Source organism: Styela clava, chromosome 9 (genome assembly GCF_964204865.1).
Source record: "Styela clava chromosome 9, kaStyClav1.hap1.2, whole genome shotgun sequence".
Taxonomy (NCBI): domain Eukaryota; kingdom Metazoa; phylum Chordata; class Ascidiacea; order Stolidobranchia; family Styelidae; genus Styela; species Styela clava.
Window position 1 is genome coordinate 15470564 of NC_135258.1, and position 17137 is coordinate 15487700.

At 35.5% G+C, this 17137-nt stretch overlaps 1 protein-coding gene across 1 annotated transcript; it reads left to right on the top strand.

Moving 5' to 3' along the window:
* The first annotated feature begins 220 nt into the window (after positions 1 to 220).
* LOC120338920 (hexokinase-4-like) lies at positions 221 to 15483 on the top strand. Its single transcript, XM_039406917.2, has 10 exons — positions 221 to 494; positions 1847 to 2012; positions 5650 to 5798; positions 6310 to 6429; positions 8752 to 8950; positions 10461 to 10659; positions 12420 to 12575; positions 12716 to 12866; positions 13389 to 13537; positions 13873 to 15483. Exons 1-10 carry the CDS (start codon positions 462 to 464, stop codon positions 14054 to 14056), a joined length of 1506 nt encoding a protein of 501 aa, XP_039262851.2. The 5' UTR covers positions 221 to 461; the 3' UTR covers positions 14057 to 15483.
* Positions 15484 to 17137: the final 1654 nt, after the last annotated feature.

The window sequence follows — 17137 nt, forward strand, 5'->3', positions numbered from 1 at the left end:
CCAAGAACAGCGGGGTCGCCGATGATCTCCTTTCACGCCAAATTCGTTAGAACGGCTGGTATTTATAAAGAATCTTCAGTCATAGTGCGTTCGTTCTCTCGCAGTCAACAGCCTGGAGCATATTAGGTGCGAGTCAAGCGTAACGGAAGAGTGTGGGACTTAGTCGAAGACCTGCGAGTGATACGTTAGCTCGATTGCAGATTATAGTTGCTGATATACCGCAGCCGTTCAAACGAGAGCTAACATTCGTTTTTCTCCGTTTACAGCAAAACGCATTGTCTAATTTTATTAAAGAGAGTTATAACCGTTTCTTTGCGTGTACGAACTATTAAAGAAGATTCAAGCCTTCTTGTGCTGCCAGTCTAAGCCGCACATATTCAGAAGTCACATCAGTCGCTTGCAGCGATATTTCAAGATTCGACAATTAACTTCATTTCCAAAAAGGAATAAATCAAACTAAAATGGCGACAGTTGATCAACAACAAAAACACCTCGTAAGTACACTAATATATATTGTCTAATGACTCATTATCGGATTAAATTATTATCCATTTTAAAGTAGGTATAACTCATAAAGACGTACAACATAACGTAGGCAAAGTTAAGAAGCTGTGTTATTATACTCAGCTAGCCCTACTAATATTGATATGTTTTCAGAGATTTGTGTTTTTGTAGAGTTTAATTCCTCAAAACGATATTATGATTATTATTGAAGCAAAATTTAGTTTCAACTAATGAACCTATTGTAAGATGGTATACTAGTTGTTTACAAGCTTCTGTGTCGAAGGAAACGAGTCTGAAAGCTGTTAGCTTATGCCTTTTAAAGTGTGGGCATCTTTATTATTATGATAGGTTTTATCAATGTTTAATTGTGAAAGTTAATCAATCTTTCAAATAATTAAATATGCCAACATTGAGTAACGCTAACCAAACGTGCGCACACTACTTCGAAAACCTAAAATGTCTATTAAAACGTAATATAACATGATGAGATTAATGCGATTTCCCGATACTGTTGACGTGCTCAACGCCTATTTATTGCCTCAAATCACACAAGTGCTAGCTTAGTAAGATAGACTTCTATTTGTTTTGTCGCCCCTACCGTCTAACAATTTCGATAATTACTCCAATCTCGAGATCTCGGCGGCATATAGTGAACTGTTCAAGTGATAATAACTAATAAGCAAATTAGGTAAATCCATATTCAACCTCCAAAAAACGTTTCCCGGTTAACAAATTAAGCGGCAGATCATTTTGGTTATTTTCGCATACTTCCCAACGTTGTATTGATTTATACCTTTGCTTTTAAGAAAGCAAATTTAGATGGATAAACGATAAAAATTACGCTTTGCTAGGCTAAGGTATTCAGCGGTGTACACTTTGATATTTACGACTCAATGTTAGTAGTGTATAAGCCCCATTTAATTAATTGGCGCTATTTCTAAGCTTCTATTATTGACGTTTCTCTTTCGTGGGTATGTAATGGGAGTATTTACCTCTGTTATGTGAGCGGAAGTTTTATATTGTTATTACGAACAGAACTATCTTAGATGTGCTTTTGTCAAATTGCCTCCCCCTGCGATTGTCTGTCACAATTCACAATAGATCTTTGAGCTTACGGTGGTATAAGAGGGAATATAACAAAATTTGGTCCCGATCCACCTTTCTTCAAATTCACCGTTTCATACGCAGCAGGCGATCCATAACTAAGCTTCATTTGAATTTCTTAGGCAAATCGTCAAAACAGGAGATTCGACAACTTACTAGCGCATAGTAATTCGGCTTCAATAACAAATATTACCTTGCTTGTAGCCTACACAATAACAACTCTTTTTTACCATTCCAGGATCTCAAATCGGCGCTGGCCACACTCACACTTTCAGATGAAACCCTTCATGTTGTCAAAGGAAGAGTTTCGGAAGCACTTTCAAAGGGTCTTACTAAAGAATACAACAATGATTCTTCATTAAAAATGCTGCCTACTTACGTTAGGGATACACCCGACGGTACAGGTAAGAAACGCTGGCTTATAAAAATAACAACATCATAATAATACATCAAAACGCGGATCAGTATTAATACTTATGTTTAAAATTGATGTGTATCACGAATGACACGCCAAGTAGTAACGATGTTGTAAACACTGCATATGTACTTGCTTTATCTTGACGCTTTGACACGCGGAAAAATAATTAACGCGACATTTGTCCCATGTTTATGATTTATAAATAATTCTAGTAAAATGGGGTGTCACGTGTCAATAACAATTAGGGCAGTTTTGATTGACATGAAGTAACCAAGCAATGCATCTGAAACAAATAACTGGCTAACTAATCCCATACCGACATAGACTGGTAACCGGACGAGAGGCCGTGGTTCGCCATGGGATTAAGCCGTCTTATCGGGTTTTCGTCTCCATCGGGATAAATATGTGAATTCTATCCTCCTATTCTCAAGTTGATGAGTCACATAGTAGAAATGATAGTATTGTGCATAAAATAATATTGATTTTGACACTCATTACTCGCATTACATTTTTTATTGCAACAGATATTATGACTTATGACATTATAATTGTGTAAAACATTTTTCTGCTCTAAAATGACTTCATATATGATGTCACTTTATGTCACTACTTGATGTCAGGTTTTAGATGTTAAAACGGGATGATTTGTATGAATTTGAATAATTTCGTTTCTCGAAGTCATTTTATTTCGTGGTTGTGATACAACAGAGCTTAATCATTCATAACCCTGTTCAAAATTCACGATACGAAAATAGGAGTTTGTCGATAGCTTTCTTATATTGGTTTTATGTTTTGATTTAAAATTTTGCAATTGCTCTATCTATTGGAGTGGAGGATAAATCTGATCTTCAATGTATTTATTCAACAGAAAACCAATCCCCGAGTTTTTGACCATTTCAAAGACAGATCCCCTCATAAAAACACAAACTCAAACCCGACACGGAAAAAACTCATTCGAAGCCTCGAAGATGTAGGCCTAGAGTAAAATGATCAATTGAATGGTGTTATGAAATTCATCAGCCAGTGTAAGCTGATCTACAAAATCCATGACTTGAAAAAATAATGTTCCAAAGAAGTAGTGTTCTGATTTAAGAAGAAAAATTCGCATGCGAAGCGACCGGACGCTGCCGTGTATTTATTTTGCGCATAATCAATGCCTGTTATCGCAGCATGACACCTTGCAACGTGAACTTTCCGAACCAGCCCATCATATATTTAGCCAATGAAAGAAGAGCATTGTCTGCCGGAACCGTGTCACCGGGTTAACGGTTGATGTAATTGGATGTCGTTTAAAGCCTCAAAGCCAGCGTAGCTGGTTAATGAGTCAAACCGGTTCCATGTTTAGATTCACGTCATGTTCCATTCATTTCTAAGATTTATATGAAAAACTAAAACGAGAAAATAGTAGACTAATAATGTTAATCCTCTCATGGATACAAAGTACAGTTTTATTTTCTAGGTATTTATCTTAAACTCAAGTATGCAGGTATTTCTAATCTAATTTTGCCGTGGGCATTTGCACGTACGTTTTCGTCCGCGAAACCCGTCATACCCCGAAGCGAACACATAGCCACATAAAATCTTCAAAAACTTTTCCCAAACGCTTGTTTCAACTGTTTATTGACCCACCGAACGTCTTTATTTACTATTAGCCAAAGAATCTTTTTGATTTTAACATCTATGGCCGGAGTATATGGTGGACCATTTCTCGAGTATAAGACAAAGATGAAAGGCTAATATTTCGCCGAATTAAAAATAAATTCGTTGATTTGGGAATATGTAATCGTGAATTTATTTTTATTGCGCTAAAATGTTCCTTGTATTACATTTTATCATATGTAAATATTCAACAATCCGGTGGGAACTTCAACGTAAATCTAGTCTTTGATTTTTTTAATATCCTTTAAATTCGGCATCAGCTAGTAGCTTAGAAATTCCCATTATTGTTTGAAACCTTTGTCATTTGGAAACTTGCTATTTCATTTTAGTAAAATTGGTTGAGAGGTAACTCCGGATACAGTGGTTTAATTAAGTATAGATGAAAATACCGTGGTATGTAATGGGCGGGATTTTTGGTAGTTTATCGCAACCTGATTGGTTGCCCACCCTTAGCCACACCTTCGGGTGATGTTGCATAAGTGTGGTAACTGGTTCAGCTTGAGTTTCCACTTTATGGTGTGATCAGTTGGCCACCGGACGCTGCTTGAATTACTTGTACTTAGGTATGGACCCGTAATAACCCACGTATTAATGTACCTAATAGAACTATACTCTGCTTGATATTGTGCGAATTCATTTCATTTGTCGAGATTAAGGTGTTGTCCAGTTCTACGAATTGGCTTTTTGTCCAATGAAATTGATATCTGCGATTGTTTCTGATCTACATATCGTAAGTTTTCTTGGAATTAATATGAAATTTGATCGTTAGATATCAGTAGGTTGTAAAAATAACGCTCTGCGGATTCATCATGGGAGGTTGTGGGTATCAAAATAGGAACAAATTATTGTTTTACTTTTGTTTATCAGTGATTCGCGAATTGCTATTTTAGAACAGTATTTCGTTTTGGTGGCGTTAGTGTGGTAGTATCGTGGGGCTTTTCCAGTCATCACTTACATTTTTGGCGCTCCAGAAGTGTGTGTATCAATATGAAGGTAACTAATTTTGTTCGCCTACTTTACATCAAGTTGTGTAAAGGGACGGAAGCCTATAGGCAAGGGGTATATTCACTTGGCTAACACAGACAGTCCCCGAACTCATAGTAGAACTAAAATATGGAAAATAGGGATGAAATTATGACCTAATCCTAACCTGCAGGATTACCAAAATTTTTGCTCATAATGTTTGCTTTAATTATTTTTTATTTCAAAATAATGAATATACACGTTAAACTTGAAAATGTAAAATTAGACTACGACCTGTTTTACGATTTAAAAAAATAGTCAAAACATTTCCTCATTTCCTATCCGTCCAGGAACTACAATTTCATTCATCATAGCCACAAATTAATAAATTCAGCAACCGACTCTGGGGGGGTTTCATTTAATCCCACAGGCGTTTCTTTCGTGCGTCATACAAGCGTTTTTGAATCGTGTACCGCTATTCAAGCTTCATTTATTCTTGTTCAAACTTAACTTAAGGTCTGGATTCACGAATTTGACATTGAACGACATCATAGCCACCAAAAGAAAATAAACGAAAGTCCAAATCGTCGTAGTAATCGATCAGAATGTCAAGAGTTAATATCGATTTAGGTCGGCTACGTGCACGCCCACACGGCTTCGGCCTATTGGATTCGCCAGAAGACCTTCGTCATTTAACGAGTTACCGCGAGACGGATATTTTTAAATTATTATATTATGGTTATCTTCTGCGCCGAGAAATAAAAAATTATGGTTATCTTCTGCGCCGAGAAATAAAAACACATATACACGTTGGCAATTTCTAGGCGAGTCCACCGTCTATCTGACTTGTAAACAATTCTAACAACCAACCCTCTCGAAGAGTGCTATTACAGGCTGGAAGCTTCAAATCAAATCTATTAGCATTCATGTTCCTTCTGTGACATTCGTATATCTATAATATTCTTATATTTTACTTGAACAAACATATTTTGTATTAACAGAGGGTGGTGACTTTCTTGCGCTTGATCTTGGCGGAACAAACTTCCGGGTTTTACGTGTACAAATAGATAAAGAAGATGAGGGCAAAGTTCACATGGATAACCAAGTATATAAAATGCCTCAAGATGTCATGACCGGGTCCGGAGAAGAGGTAGGCAAAAAAAGCTATGACGTTGATTGTTATTCGATTTAGACGTCTAGCAGCATTTTTGAACAATTCTTCTCCCTAATACAAGTTTCTTAATATTTTGTTATTGAGATTTTTAATACCTCCCACGGTAAAACCGAATTCTGTGAATGTTGTAAAGGCAGTTTTTCTAGAAGTTCATCGTCCTGTTTTACAAGAACTTGGCCACGTTAAAATATGTAACATAGCCCCAGGTATAAACATTGGGTCCCTCGCCAATAATATGTTCAGTATTTATCAGATTTTTGAATTGTAAAAGTAAAACACGTCAGTTTGCGGTGTGCTAATTGGCCGATGGCAATTTGATACTTTAAAATTCAAATGAATTCAACTCAACATTCAGAATATGCCGATAAATGCAAGTATACCTGGGATTGCCATTATTGGAATCTAAAGTTGATAATTTTCATTTCATGTCTCAAGTGGGAAATTTTTCTAGTTTATCCATGGCTCATGGCCTTTTTATCTTATACAGTTGTTTGACTACATTGCTGAATCGATAGGAAATTTCTTGGAAGTCTATGATTTGAAGAATGTCAAATTGCCTCTTGGATTCACTTTTTCATTTCCATGCGTACAAGAGGGATTGGACCGGGTAAGATTGGAATTAAAATTAGTTTGATCACCTAACAATTAGCTGCGATATCATAGACAATTAATGGAGAATTTACAGGTATTTTTTTGGACACGAAATGGACCTATGGATCATATTGTTATTATGTTGTTGTTGTTCTTCCTCTTGGTATTTTTCTTTTCATCATTATGAAATAAATCGCTTTTCTCTTCAACTACTGAACCAATTGCTTGGAAATTTTCATTGGTTAAAGATTGTATTTTTCGCTAGATAGCTATTACCGTTTTGTGTCAATATATTTGAGCATGACTATCTTGTTTTATTAAACGATGACTAGCATTTTTGACGTGATAGATTCCATGTGCTTCGATTGGTTTATCTGATTAAATTTTGAGCCTGTTTGTTCGTGTAGTTGTGGTCATTTGTAATATTTGTCGCACGGTGCTTGCTTATTCACATGTGACCTATGTCAAATATAATAAAGATTTTATTTTTACAATAAAATTCCATATTGCGGTCACAGCAAGCAAACGATCATAATATTAACTAAATTAATCGTTGCCGTCTATTTCATTGATCATGGGGTTTAATGAACGTTTTTTTGGTATTGATATATTTTTTAAATATTCATATTTTGAGACGTTTTCGGCTATAGAGAAAATAAAAACTACCTTCGCACATCTTGCGAATGACATTTGTTTTCTAATGTTGGTCAATTGTTCCCTATGATTGAAGACTCTTTTGACTCTTTTCATGATTTCTATCACAATGTAGGGATGAATAGAATACCATTGAAGAGTTGTTTTTCTACGCACCATATACACACAATACTGACATGCCTTTTCTCAGAAACCTGTCACGTGGTTTTACATTTATGACTTAGTTAATTTTCTTGCTTGCTCACCTAGTTAGCGAGTAAGTGACCTCAACCTGCAAATCATTGGGTTGATTTTAAAGTGAAAAAGGACATGATACACGAAATATTTGACGACATCAAAATTATGATGGATTTAAATTTTATATAATTCTCAAGCGATAACCAGTACCTAGTACATTGTATTAATGGAGCAATCAGAATTTATTTTAAAACAATGATCGACCACGTCAATTTACCAAAGATAAACCAATTCAGAAACTGTTGAATTGGCGGTAGTGTACCGAGTTCTTGAGCTGAACGCATAGTATTAGAATGAGTAATATCCAATCGCGACGAAACTAGATTCAACGCTATACCGCTCAATACTGTGTACGGATGTGTCGTTGCCTCGCGCTCGAAGCGGATGTACAGCGTCTAAATCTATCAGCCAATAAAAACGCTTAGAATATGTAGGCGGATTTAACCGGATTTTCCCGTATAATGTGTTGTAGGAAAAACTCTGCATGGCCGAAATAAAACCACCACTTATTTTATCTTATATGTCTTCTTTTACCAAATATTATCCAACTTAATAATACGTTAGGTAGTTTTCAACTTGGATAACATATATTCGAAACTATATAGGCCTAGCTTGTATCATTTGTTAAAGCTCGGTCATGGATGTTACAGAATTACCATCAACTATTGCCCTCAAACGCTAACCGACTTGTAATTTAAAAAGCCTTCTATAAGTCAAGCTTACATAACAACGCGACGACATGGGCGTGACCGGGGCGTGTCTCGCTGTAATTTTCCATTCGCTGTCCGGATTCGCCGCTGTTCGCTAGCCCTTTCACTTGATAAAAACCCGCGTTGCTTGCCGCGATGACACACGTCTAAAAACAAATATTATGAAAAAAAAGAATTCATATTATCTTGCGATGGAAAATTCTTGGGATAAAACAATTTATTTCGGAGATGGTCTTCTTGCTTGTTTAAGAGATGAAGGTAAACGAAACGCCCTTCAATGTCATTTTATTACGTTCGGCAGCGCATATTATTCGAGATACACGCCAAATACTTTTCTTTCCGTGAAATTTGCTTGCATATGATTAATTTCGGTATGAAGTCATTTACAGCCCACCTTTTATGAGATTTCTTGAAGTATTGTCGTACGTACATTTCAATACATATGGCAAAATCTCTTAAGTTTAAACACCACTGAAGTCGTAGGAAAAGTACATTAACTGAGGATTGAAAATAAATATTTCCATAAGAATTTTATCGCTTTCTAAATATTTCCTTGTCTTGAATTAAAAAATTTCTACTGTTAGTCATGTAAATGTATAACAGTAAGTGGTGTCTTTTGTGCTCCTGCTGAAATAATCTCTAATAACTTTTTATTTCCGATTTATATTATTAAGCAACAACAAGATTTAGTGCTATGGACGAACTTAATGAGTTGTTATACCTTATTTTGTTATCAGGGTTCACTTTTGCGTTGGACAAAGGGTTTCAGTGCTTCGGGAGTTGTCGGAAATGATGTTGTTCAACTTTTGCAAGAAGCAGTAGGAAGAATGGAGGAAGAATATGAATTAGAAGTTGTAGCCTTGGTAAACGATACAGTTGGAACAATGATGTCTTGTGGACATGAAGATCATGATTGCGTTATTGGAATGATTGTTGGTAAGTTATATTTGTTTGGTTCGGCTGAAACAAAGTCTTGATTTTAAATGAGAATTGGAGAAAGTTAAGATGGCCGTAATCGCCGTAATAACAAAAGTGTAATTGTCTCGCTTACTTTTAATATAAAGCTAAAGTTAGTATGATATCCATCTGAAACAGTATATATAGTATATATATCGCATTGATGGTCACTTTAGTTAGAACCATTTAGCGTCGGTATCTGAGGATGAAAGAACTATTTCCGCTATTGAAACTGAAAGAAATACATGGATTTTTGAAAATTATGCGAAAATTGAAATGATAGGTTTGTTTTTTAACATATTTCTCCTCATTGCTCTTTTTCACGTTTCGTTTTCCGCTCCGCTACTCATCCAAGTCATCTGTGAATTGCTTATGTGTTTTTCATACAGACTGTGTACGAGGGTCACGACTCACGAGACCATTTAAATTCACGCATGTTTATGCGTTTCCCAGCCCTGAATGGCAACAATGTCTCGCGCGTCCTTACACCGCTCATTGCACAGTTCGTACTTGAGTCGGGATCATGTTATATAACGTTTTGATTGAAGCAGCAATGAATGAACAAGACCACGCGCTGACAGCGTGCACAAACTATGGAACCACCATACCTCGGTCGTTCTTGGAACTAAGCTTGTCCTCGTATCGGTAGTCTCTGTAAACAGAAAATTAGCTGCGAAAACAGCAGCAAACACGTTACAAGTTCACCGAAGTTGAAATACCTTGCGCAATATTCTCGTGGTACTAAATAGAAATATTATCGATAATTGTTCGTTGATAAAAAATATATCGTGCAGTTGAATGATTTCATAAAATATTAATGAATCTTGCATGTTGCTGCAAAAACACTAGTAAATGAGAACTATAGTTAAATAAAATATACCACAACTGGTAGTTTTGCAAAAAAATTGATATGTGCTGAAAATGTATATATATATATATATGTGTGACTAAAGGCAAGTAGGGAAAAAAAAATAAATTAAGACGTCTGGAATATATTTTTCATTGAAGCAGGAAGTAAACTCAATCAGTTGTTGTTTTTCCAATTTTATACGCATGTTTATTTTGGGTGTATTAGATATGAAACCATTTATTATTTTCACAATATTAGTTATTTTTAATACACGAAATTTAAATAATATTTTTAAGAAAAAACAAAAACATATAATTACATGGTAATGTAATGATAACTGGCAGTGTCAAAAATCGGTTTACATTGCAAATACAGATAGAAGAATTGTGACGTCAAGTTTAATCAAATTCAAGTGTAAAAAAAATATATTTCCATCGTGCCGAAGAATCGCATTACCTGTGACGCGAGGTAGTAAACAACGTTTTATTGCAAATAATTTCTCCCATTGTAACTAAATCTTTTAGTAAGAAAAAACAACCATTCAATCGCCAAAAAACAATTTTAAAATAGAATCATTGTCAGTATTGTGTATTCTGCTTTTTCAAAATATCCCAATCACAACGACAATGTTTTTTTTAGGAACGGGAACAAATGCTTGTTACATGGAAAAAACGGGAAACGTCGAAGCATTAAGTGAAGAAGATAGAGGAGATGGAGAGGGACAAATGTGTATAAACACGGAATGGGGAGCTTTTGGCGAAAGAGGGGAATTAGAAGACATTGTTACAGAATATGACAGAGCAGTTGATCAGAGATCTATAAATCCAGGATGTATGATGTAAGACAAAATTTATTAATGAAAGTTTCAAAGAGGTACTAGCATTCCACCAACTTGCCAAATAAGAGCATATAAGCTGAGTTACTCTGAAACTATTTATTTTCTAATTGTTTAGTCAAAAGTACAATATAGATATCTTAATTTGACCCGGTGGATTATTGCAATTTTATGCTTAAAAACGAGGTATAAGTAACAGGAGCACTCGTGACCCAATGCTTTTGTTTGTGCGTTATCGACCATTTTCCATCTTATACTCTATTCACATTCAATGAACCGTGGTCCATAAAACGAACGCCCACCGATGAATCAGGTCCGCGAAAAATTGAATGATTTCTTTTGGGATAGTTAACCACTTTCCCAACGCAAAAATCGTGCAACAGTATTCTTAGAAAATGCTTTCTATTCAAGCGTGCATCAGAGATGGTGCTAGTCACAATTTTGTCAGAATTTCAAAGGTTTCTTGTGACTGCAGCTGTCATATAGGTATACTAAAATGAGGTATGACTCGTGCCAAAAGTCTGATTTTTTCGTGAATTGGTTGTGTTCCATCATAGAATTGATCGCAGATAATTAATCGGTCAGTCGAGTTCAAACTAAAATAGGTATCCAACACGTCGTACATGTATATTCTGATGAAATACGCTTGTTACAGATGCAATTCCACTGGGAATGAGTGTGGCTGGCAATTAGCCCTGGTTAGTTTTGTAATCTATGTGGTTAGTAACAGCAGACGAATCCTTGATACTCGATTTGCAACAGCCTCAAATTCCCTATTTGAATGCAAGCTGTTCAAGTTAATTGCGAAATAACATTGCTCAGTTCATTATTCACGTCGAAAAGGGGGAATGGTTGTCTTAACAATTTAGGTTCTGAATTCATTTCTGCATTATTTTTCACCGTCCTCCACCGCCCTCATTTACACTTTATACACAGTTCACGGCTGAATTTAAATTGGCTTTGGCGTATTTGTTTCAATCCATAGTAGAACCTTCTAATAATCAAGTTTAGACCGAGTCCATTGCATTCGTAATTGTTTTTCTAGACAGCAGACAATTTCACGTTGTTCGCCCGCCGGCGTAATTCGGCGTCGCACTAGTTCTGAAAACATGACATTCGTCCGCTACGTATTTGTTTACGCCGAAATCGCACAATAAATGACGTTTTATTGCAAAGTAATCAATTATTTTTACGAAAGAAAAATTTCGAGGAAAAAATTTTGTTTTGACCGATCCAAACAAATATTAATTTCACGAATTCTCGACCATCTAACTAAATACGAAATTTGAAGAATGGTGCTGAAGCCATTTTCGTACATGGATAACATTCGGTCATTGACTTATCCTGAAACGTTTTATCACGAGTTCCATGGGTGCATGCTTTACGGATGACTCATTTCTAACCGATTAGTTCGGCGTGACTCAGGGATGTTGTTGTTTTCGCCGGCGTATTTTCAATCGGAGTTTAACCGGGAATGAAAACGACACGCACCTTACCCGATGGCTGTTTTCCGCTATGCACAACTAATCCAAAACATCATGTATAATCTAAGTTCGCGATACACACATAAAAACCCAAACCCAATCACTAAAAATCGATTTTACGTTATCCCAATTTGAAATTAATGACCATGAAATTTTTACAAAGTGGGCTATCAGAATAAAGATATATTTTGCTAGTACTGAAATGTTCTAGTCAAGTAGCTTTAGATAGTATACTTGGTGGATGACTATGTTCATAAAATACCTGACGTTTAACTTTAGATACGAGAAGATGATCAGCGGAATGTACATGGGAGAAGTCGTGAGAAATATATTGGTCGATCTCGTACAATCAGGCTCAATTCTTGGAGGACATTTGACTGAAAAACTCAACACATTTGGCGATTTCGAAACGGCTTTTGTCACACAAATCGAATTGTAAGTTAGATTTAGAATAAGGAAAACTAAATAATATTATATTTAATATTCGGTGGAAGTAACCACCGAACAACAACAGATATTATTTAACATATCACATCCACATTTTGCTAAACATGCACTGAATTTGTTTTATTCAGAGACCACTCACCTAAATTGAGAATGGCTGCACAAGTTTTACGTCATCTCGGGTACGATTCCGAAGATCTAAATATACAGAAACCACCAGGCCATAATTATCCCGAAAACTGCACGCTCGCCGATAGACAGGCCGTACGGGAAGTTTGCGAGGTATGTGGTATAATTGTAAAGATGACGGCATAATTTGGTGTAAAAATTGATGCTCCTCTTAGCTTAATATACAAAGTTGAACACACAATATACTACATGTATTTACAAACAAAAACGTGGTTTTTATTGTATCCAAACAGTTATTTCGTTAAATTTTTAGCTTTTTCGAGACTCATTTTTATGATGAGTATCTATAACGAATATTTACTAACATAACAGTGTACAGTATTTGTACAATGTGACACTTTGCAAATAAAAATGAAGAATTCCGCAGAAATAGGCATCATGGCGCAGGAAAAACTGTTGCCAGTGGAAGAGCCGCCCAATTCGGGCTCTTAACATATTTGAACTGTTCGTCGCTTTTAACAATCCCTTTGAAATTTAAATGAAACCTCACGAATACCAGAGAAACATTATACCTCGCACGAACTTATTAAAATGAAATATACAAGCTTTTTAGGTAATTGCTATTTTGTGTAATACATTCTTCTAATTTTATTTATTCGACCTATTTTACTTCAGGCGGTGAGCACCAGGGCGGCGCATCTATGCGCTTCTGGAGTGGCAGCGTTGCTTGAAAGGATTATGAAAAATAGAGAATCAAGCGGCGTAATCGACGCAAGAAATATGACTGTCGGAGTTGACGGAACAGTTTATAAGAAACACCCACAGTAAGTTCATATCTTACCATTCTATGTTCAAAAATATTTGTTATTACAATTTTTACCGCTATATAACCCTTGTTTGCAATCCTCCTAACGGAATGTTATATAATTTCTATAACGAATTGTGACGTATGGCGTACTATGTACTTCCGGTATTTTTCGAAACAAAGTTGCTCATTTCATTATATCAATCCACGTTTTTTGTGAACTAAAATGACATCACTGACGAACTTAGTGACGTCATAATGTATTGTGCATATGGTAACGTTTATGTTATGTCATATAACTATACACAAGTGTCGCTTCTTGTGAATCATGTCGTATTTTTTTCTCCATTTCAGTTTTCGACGACTGTTGGAAAGCAAGGTCCGGGACTTGTTGCCCGTTGACACCAGAGTGACTTTCAGAATGTCCCACGACGGAAGCGGCAAAGGAGCAGCTTTGGTAACCGCTGTGGCATGTCGGATGTCCGGTATTGTTTCAAAACAATTGGGTTCAGTTGAAACGCACTTGGGGCCATCTTGAAATTGCCAGCTACGTTAAAACATATTTGCGATCTTTTCACATACTATACACAACTACAGGATGAATCTTCCGGATCCCGTACTTGGTGGACATTACTCTCTGCCATATTTCTTGAACAGAATTCTGAACCATCCACAGTAATCGGGCCAGATTTAATGCAGAAGTATAACATAACAATATATTTTCTTACCTTGCGAAATCATACGTAAATTCTTTGCGATATTTGCGCTCACGCGACGTTTTTCCTATTGACTGATTCTTTGTGTAACACCAGGAGAGATAAGTCGCTGTCAATTTTCGAACGGATATGTATATAATGAATTAATACTTATGATTTGATGTAAAAGTGCCAAATGTGCCTGCGATAATATGTGGGGTTGCAACTAAGTTTTAAATAGGAATCTTCATGAGAGATAATATTACCTTCCATAGAGGTCATTCTTTGAAAGAACGCCGATTTCACTTTTCACCATCGCCTTTCTCTTATCCTAAAAGGCATATCTAGTAAGTCTCGAAGACCGGCCCTGTGCTATTTAGGTCTCAAATACGAAAGTGGCCTTGGCGTGCTTTATTTTTCTTATAATATGATATATCGTGTTATTTGTGTTGCAAATAGTTTTCATTTCAACTTTAAGAATTGACCGCCAAGGTGTGTTGTTTTTGTGTAATGCGGTATTTAGATTTATTGCGTTTTTTTTTTGAACTTTATAAAATCTTTATCTCCGATTTATTTTTGGAATGCTATAAACTTTGAATCACCTCTGATAGCACGAGATTTTCTGGAGATAAATCGCAATGATATTAGAGCATTGTTCGCTAACAATCTCACCTTCGTTGCTGCGAATCAACACTGCGTTTTTTTTTTCGATTTTTATTGATTGTTAAAATATCCCGAATTATATCCCTCGTTTCAAAATATTGTTTATGTATATATATATTTCGTAATATTTTGATTGAGTTATTGATTAAAATTCATAAATAATGGTTCGTCATGAATATTGTAAATTAAATTTTACGTAGGGTACGCAGACTTTTGAGTTCAATTCAATAAATTCTATATCTTACATACTGTACTTTAGTGTCACAACCTTTTCCTTCATTTCATATCTAACAATTGTTTTAAATTGTTCTGTCAAACCTTATCATTATAAAAGATGCTGGAAATTGTCTTTGATTTAACTTGAATTTCTGGCCCGTTAATAAGTGTTATAATTATTGGTAGGACAAATCTTCTCTGGATATATTTTCTATCGGCGACCTACTGTAATACCAATTTTCAGATCTAGTCTTCCTTCTGTATGTACAGCCGCCCTCAAACTGTTCTCCATTCAATGTTTGTATATTTCAACTGGGTCATTGTTGTAATATTCTCGGGTAATTTGTGATTAGAAAGTTTCGAAATACACATTACTGGTTATAAAATGGTATTTTGTTGTGAAATTCGACATAAATGACGTTATCTCCACGTCGTTATTAGATTGAGTTTGTTGTGAACAAGGTCGGGTACAGTTGGGAAGCAAGTTCAGGAAACAACATTGTTGCTCCCTATACGTCGTTATATCTTGCGGGATCTCCCTATACGTCGTTATATCTTGCGGGATCCCAATCGACACGTAGCATGTTCAATAGAAAGGACAAACAGCAATGTTTTGGCACGAACTTGTGACAACAGACAAGAAATTTGCAGAATGGTGATTTGCTACAATGATAGAGTGTAAGTATGGAACAGAAAGAACATGACTCGTCTAATATTGTTTTCGAATTCGTTCGAGCTAGTTGATATTTACAAAAGTTCAAATGTCATAATAACGAACTAAGATCTCAATTATCAAATCTTCAATATTTTTCATATGAATTGAGTTCACAGGTATATGCTAAGCCTAATATAATACAACCAGTCATAATATTTTTGCACTCTGAGATAAATTAGAATAAAATAAAATGGTAGAATGTTTAGTTCCTCGGATCCACTCCAATTCTCACTTCGGCGAATTTTAAGATAGTTAGTTGGTGATTTACACATATTCCCCTTATTGAAAATTACTGTAGGCTATATGGGATTCTCAAAAATTATATTTGTCATAATAATAACTTTTAGTTGTCATTTAGTTTCGCAGTACAATACAATACAATTTAATAAACTCATTTTTGAGCTCCATTTCTTCCATTGGTTTTAAAGAGTCAAATGGAGACAATAACTATCTTCCGATCACAAGATCAGCTGAAGACAAATTTGTTAGGATGAGGCAAAGATCTAAAATTAATTGAAATATTTGTTATAGCTGCATTGAACAGCCAACCAGCCTTCATTCCCGTTTACAAACCCATTTTAATACACATGTTGAAGCGTTCAACTGATCCATTTGCATCGTGAATAAAACAGAAATGTCACTACGTAAACAGACGAGAGTAGTTTGTATCAAAATGTATTCGCAGACAACAATTTCAACCTGTCGTTTGGTCTTTAAAAGGAAGCAGTTATTTTCATGGAACAAATGTCATTTTCGACGGAAACAAAAAGGAGCATTGTTTCAAATTCAAACATCAACAGTCGCCAATTGCTCGAGGCAGCTAAATACCTCATAAAAAATACTGCTACCGAAAAAGTATTCTTTATATAAACAGATTAAGATCATCCCAAAATCTGATGCAACTACTGCTAATAATTTTTCATCATAAATACCAACAAACTAAAAGTTTGGGAACAACAAAAATGACACAAAACAAGCGATAAATTATTAGTAATAATACGAGGACTTATCAGCAAAAGTGCAAAATTTAATTGAAATTATGGTTCTATGTGCTAAGAAGTATTCGTTCATTTTTGTAATATTTAGGCGATTAAGTGATTATGCTGATATGGGCTTAGTTTTGTTCGTTACCAACAGATGACAGTGTCGGTCAATAGACGCACAATACTGGTGACAATCATGGGCATTACAGAACATGTATGGTTCGTTGATACACCAATAGTAATGAATATGTATATAAAGAAAATGAAGCAATACCAAATTCGGATACTGGACGACATTTTTAAAAATATATATTTTTACGAAAGGATTGGGCATTTTGTGCCTCTGA

What these genes read in the sequence shown, in the direction of transcription:
- LOC120338920 (XM_039406917.2), top strand. Translation starts at nt 462, where the DNA reads ATGGCGACAGTTGATCAACAACAAAAACACCTC. An exon ending in GGATACACCCGACGGTACAG is followed by an intron (nt 2,013 to 5,649) that starts GTAAGAAACGCT and finishes TTGTATTAACAG; the next exon opens with AGGGTGGTGACTTTCTTGCG. An exon ending in TGACCGGGTCCGGAGAAGAG is followed by an intron (nt 5,799 to 6,309) that starts GTAGGCAAAAAA and finishes TATCTTATACAG; the next exon opens with TTGTTTGACTACATTGCTGA.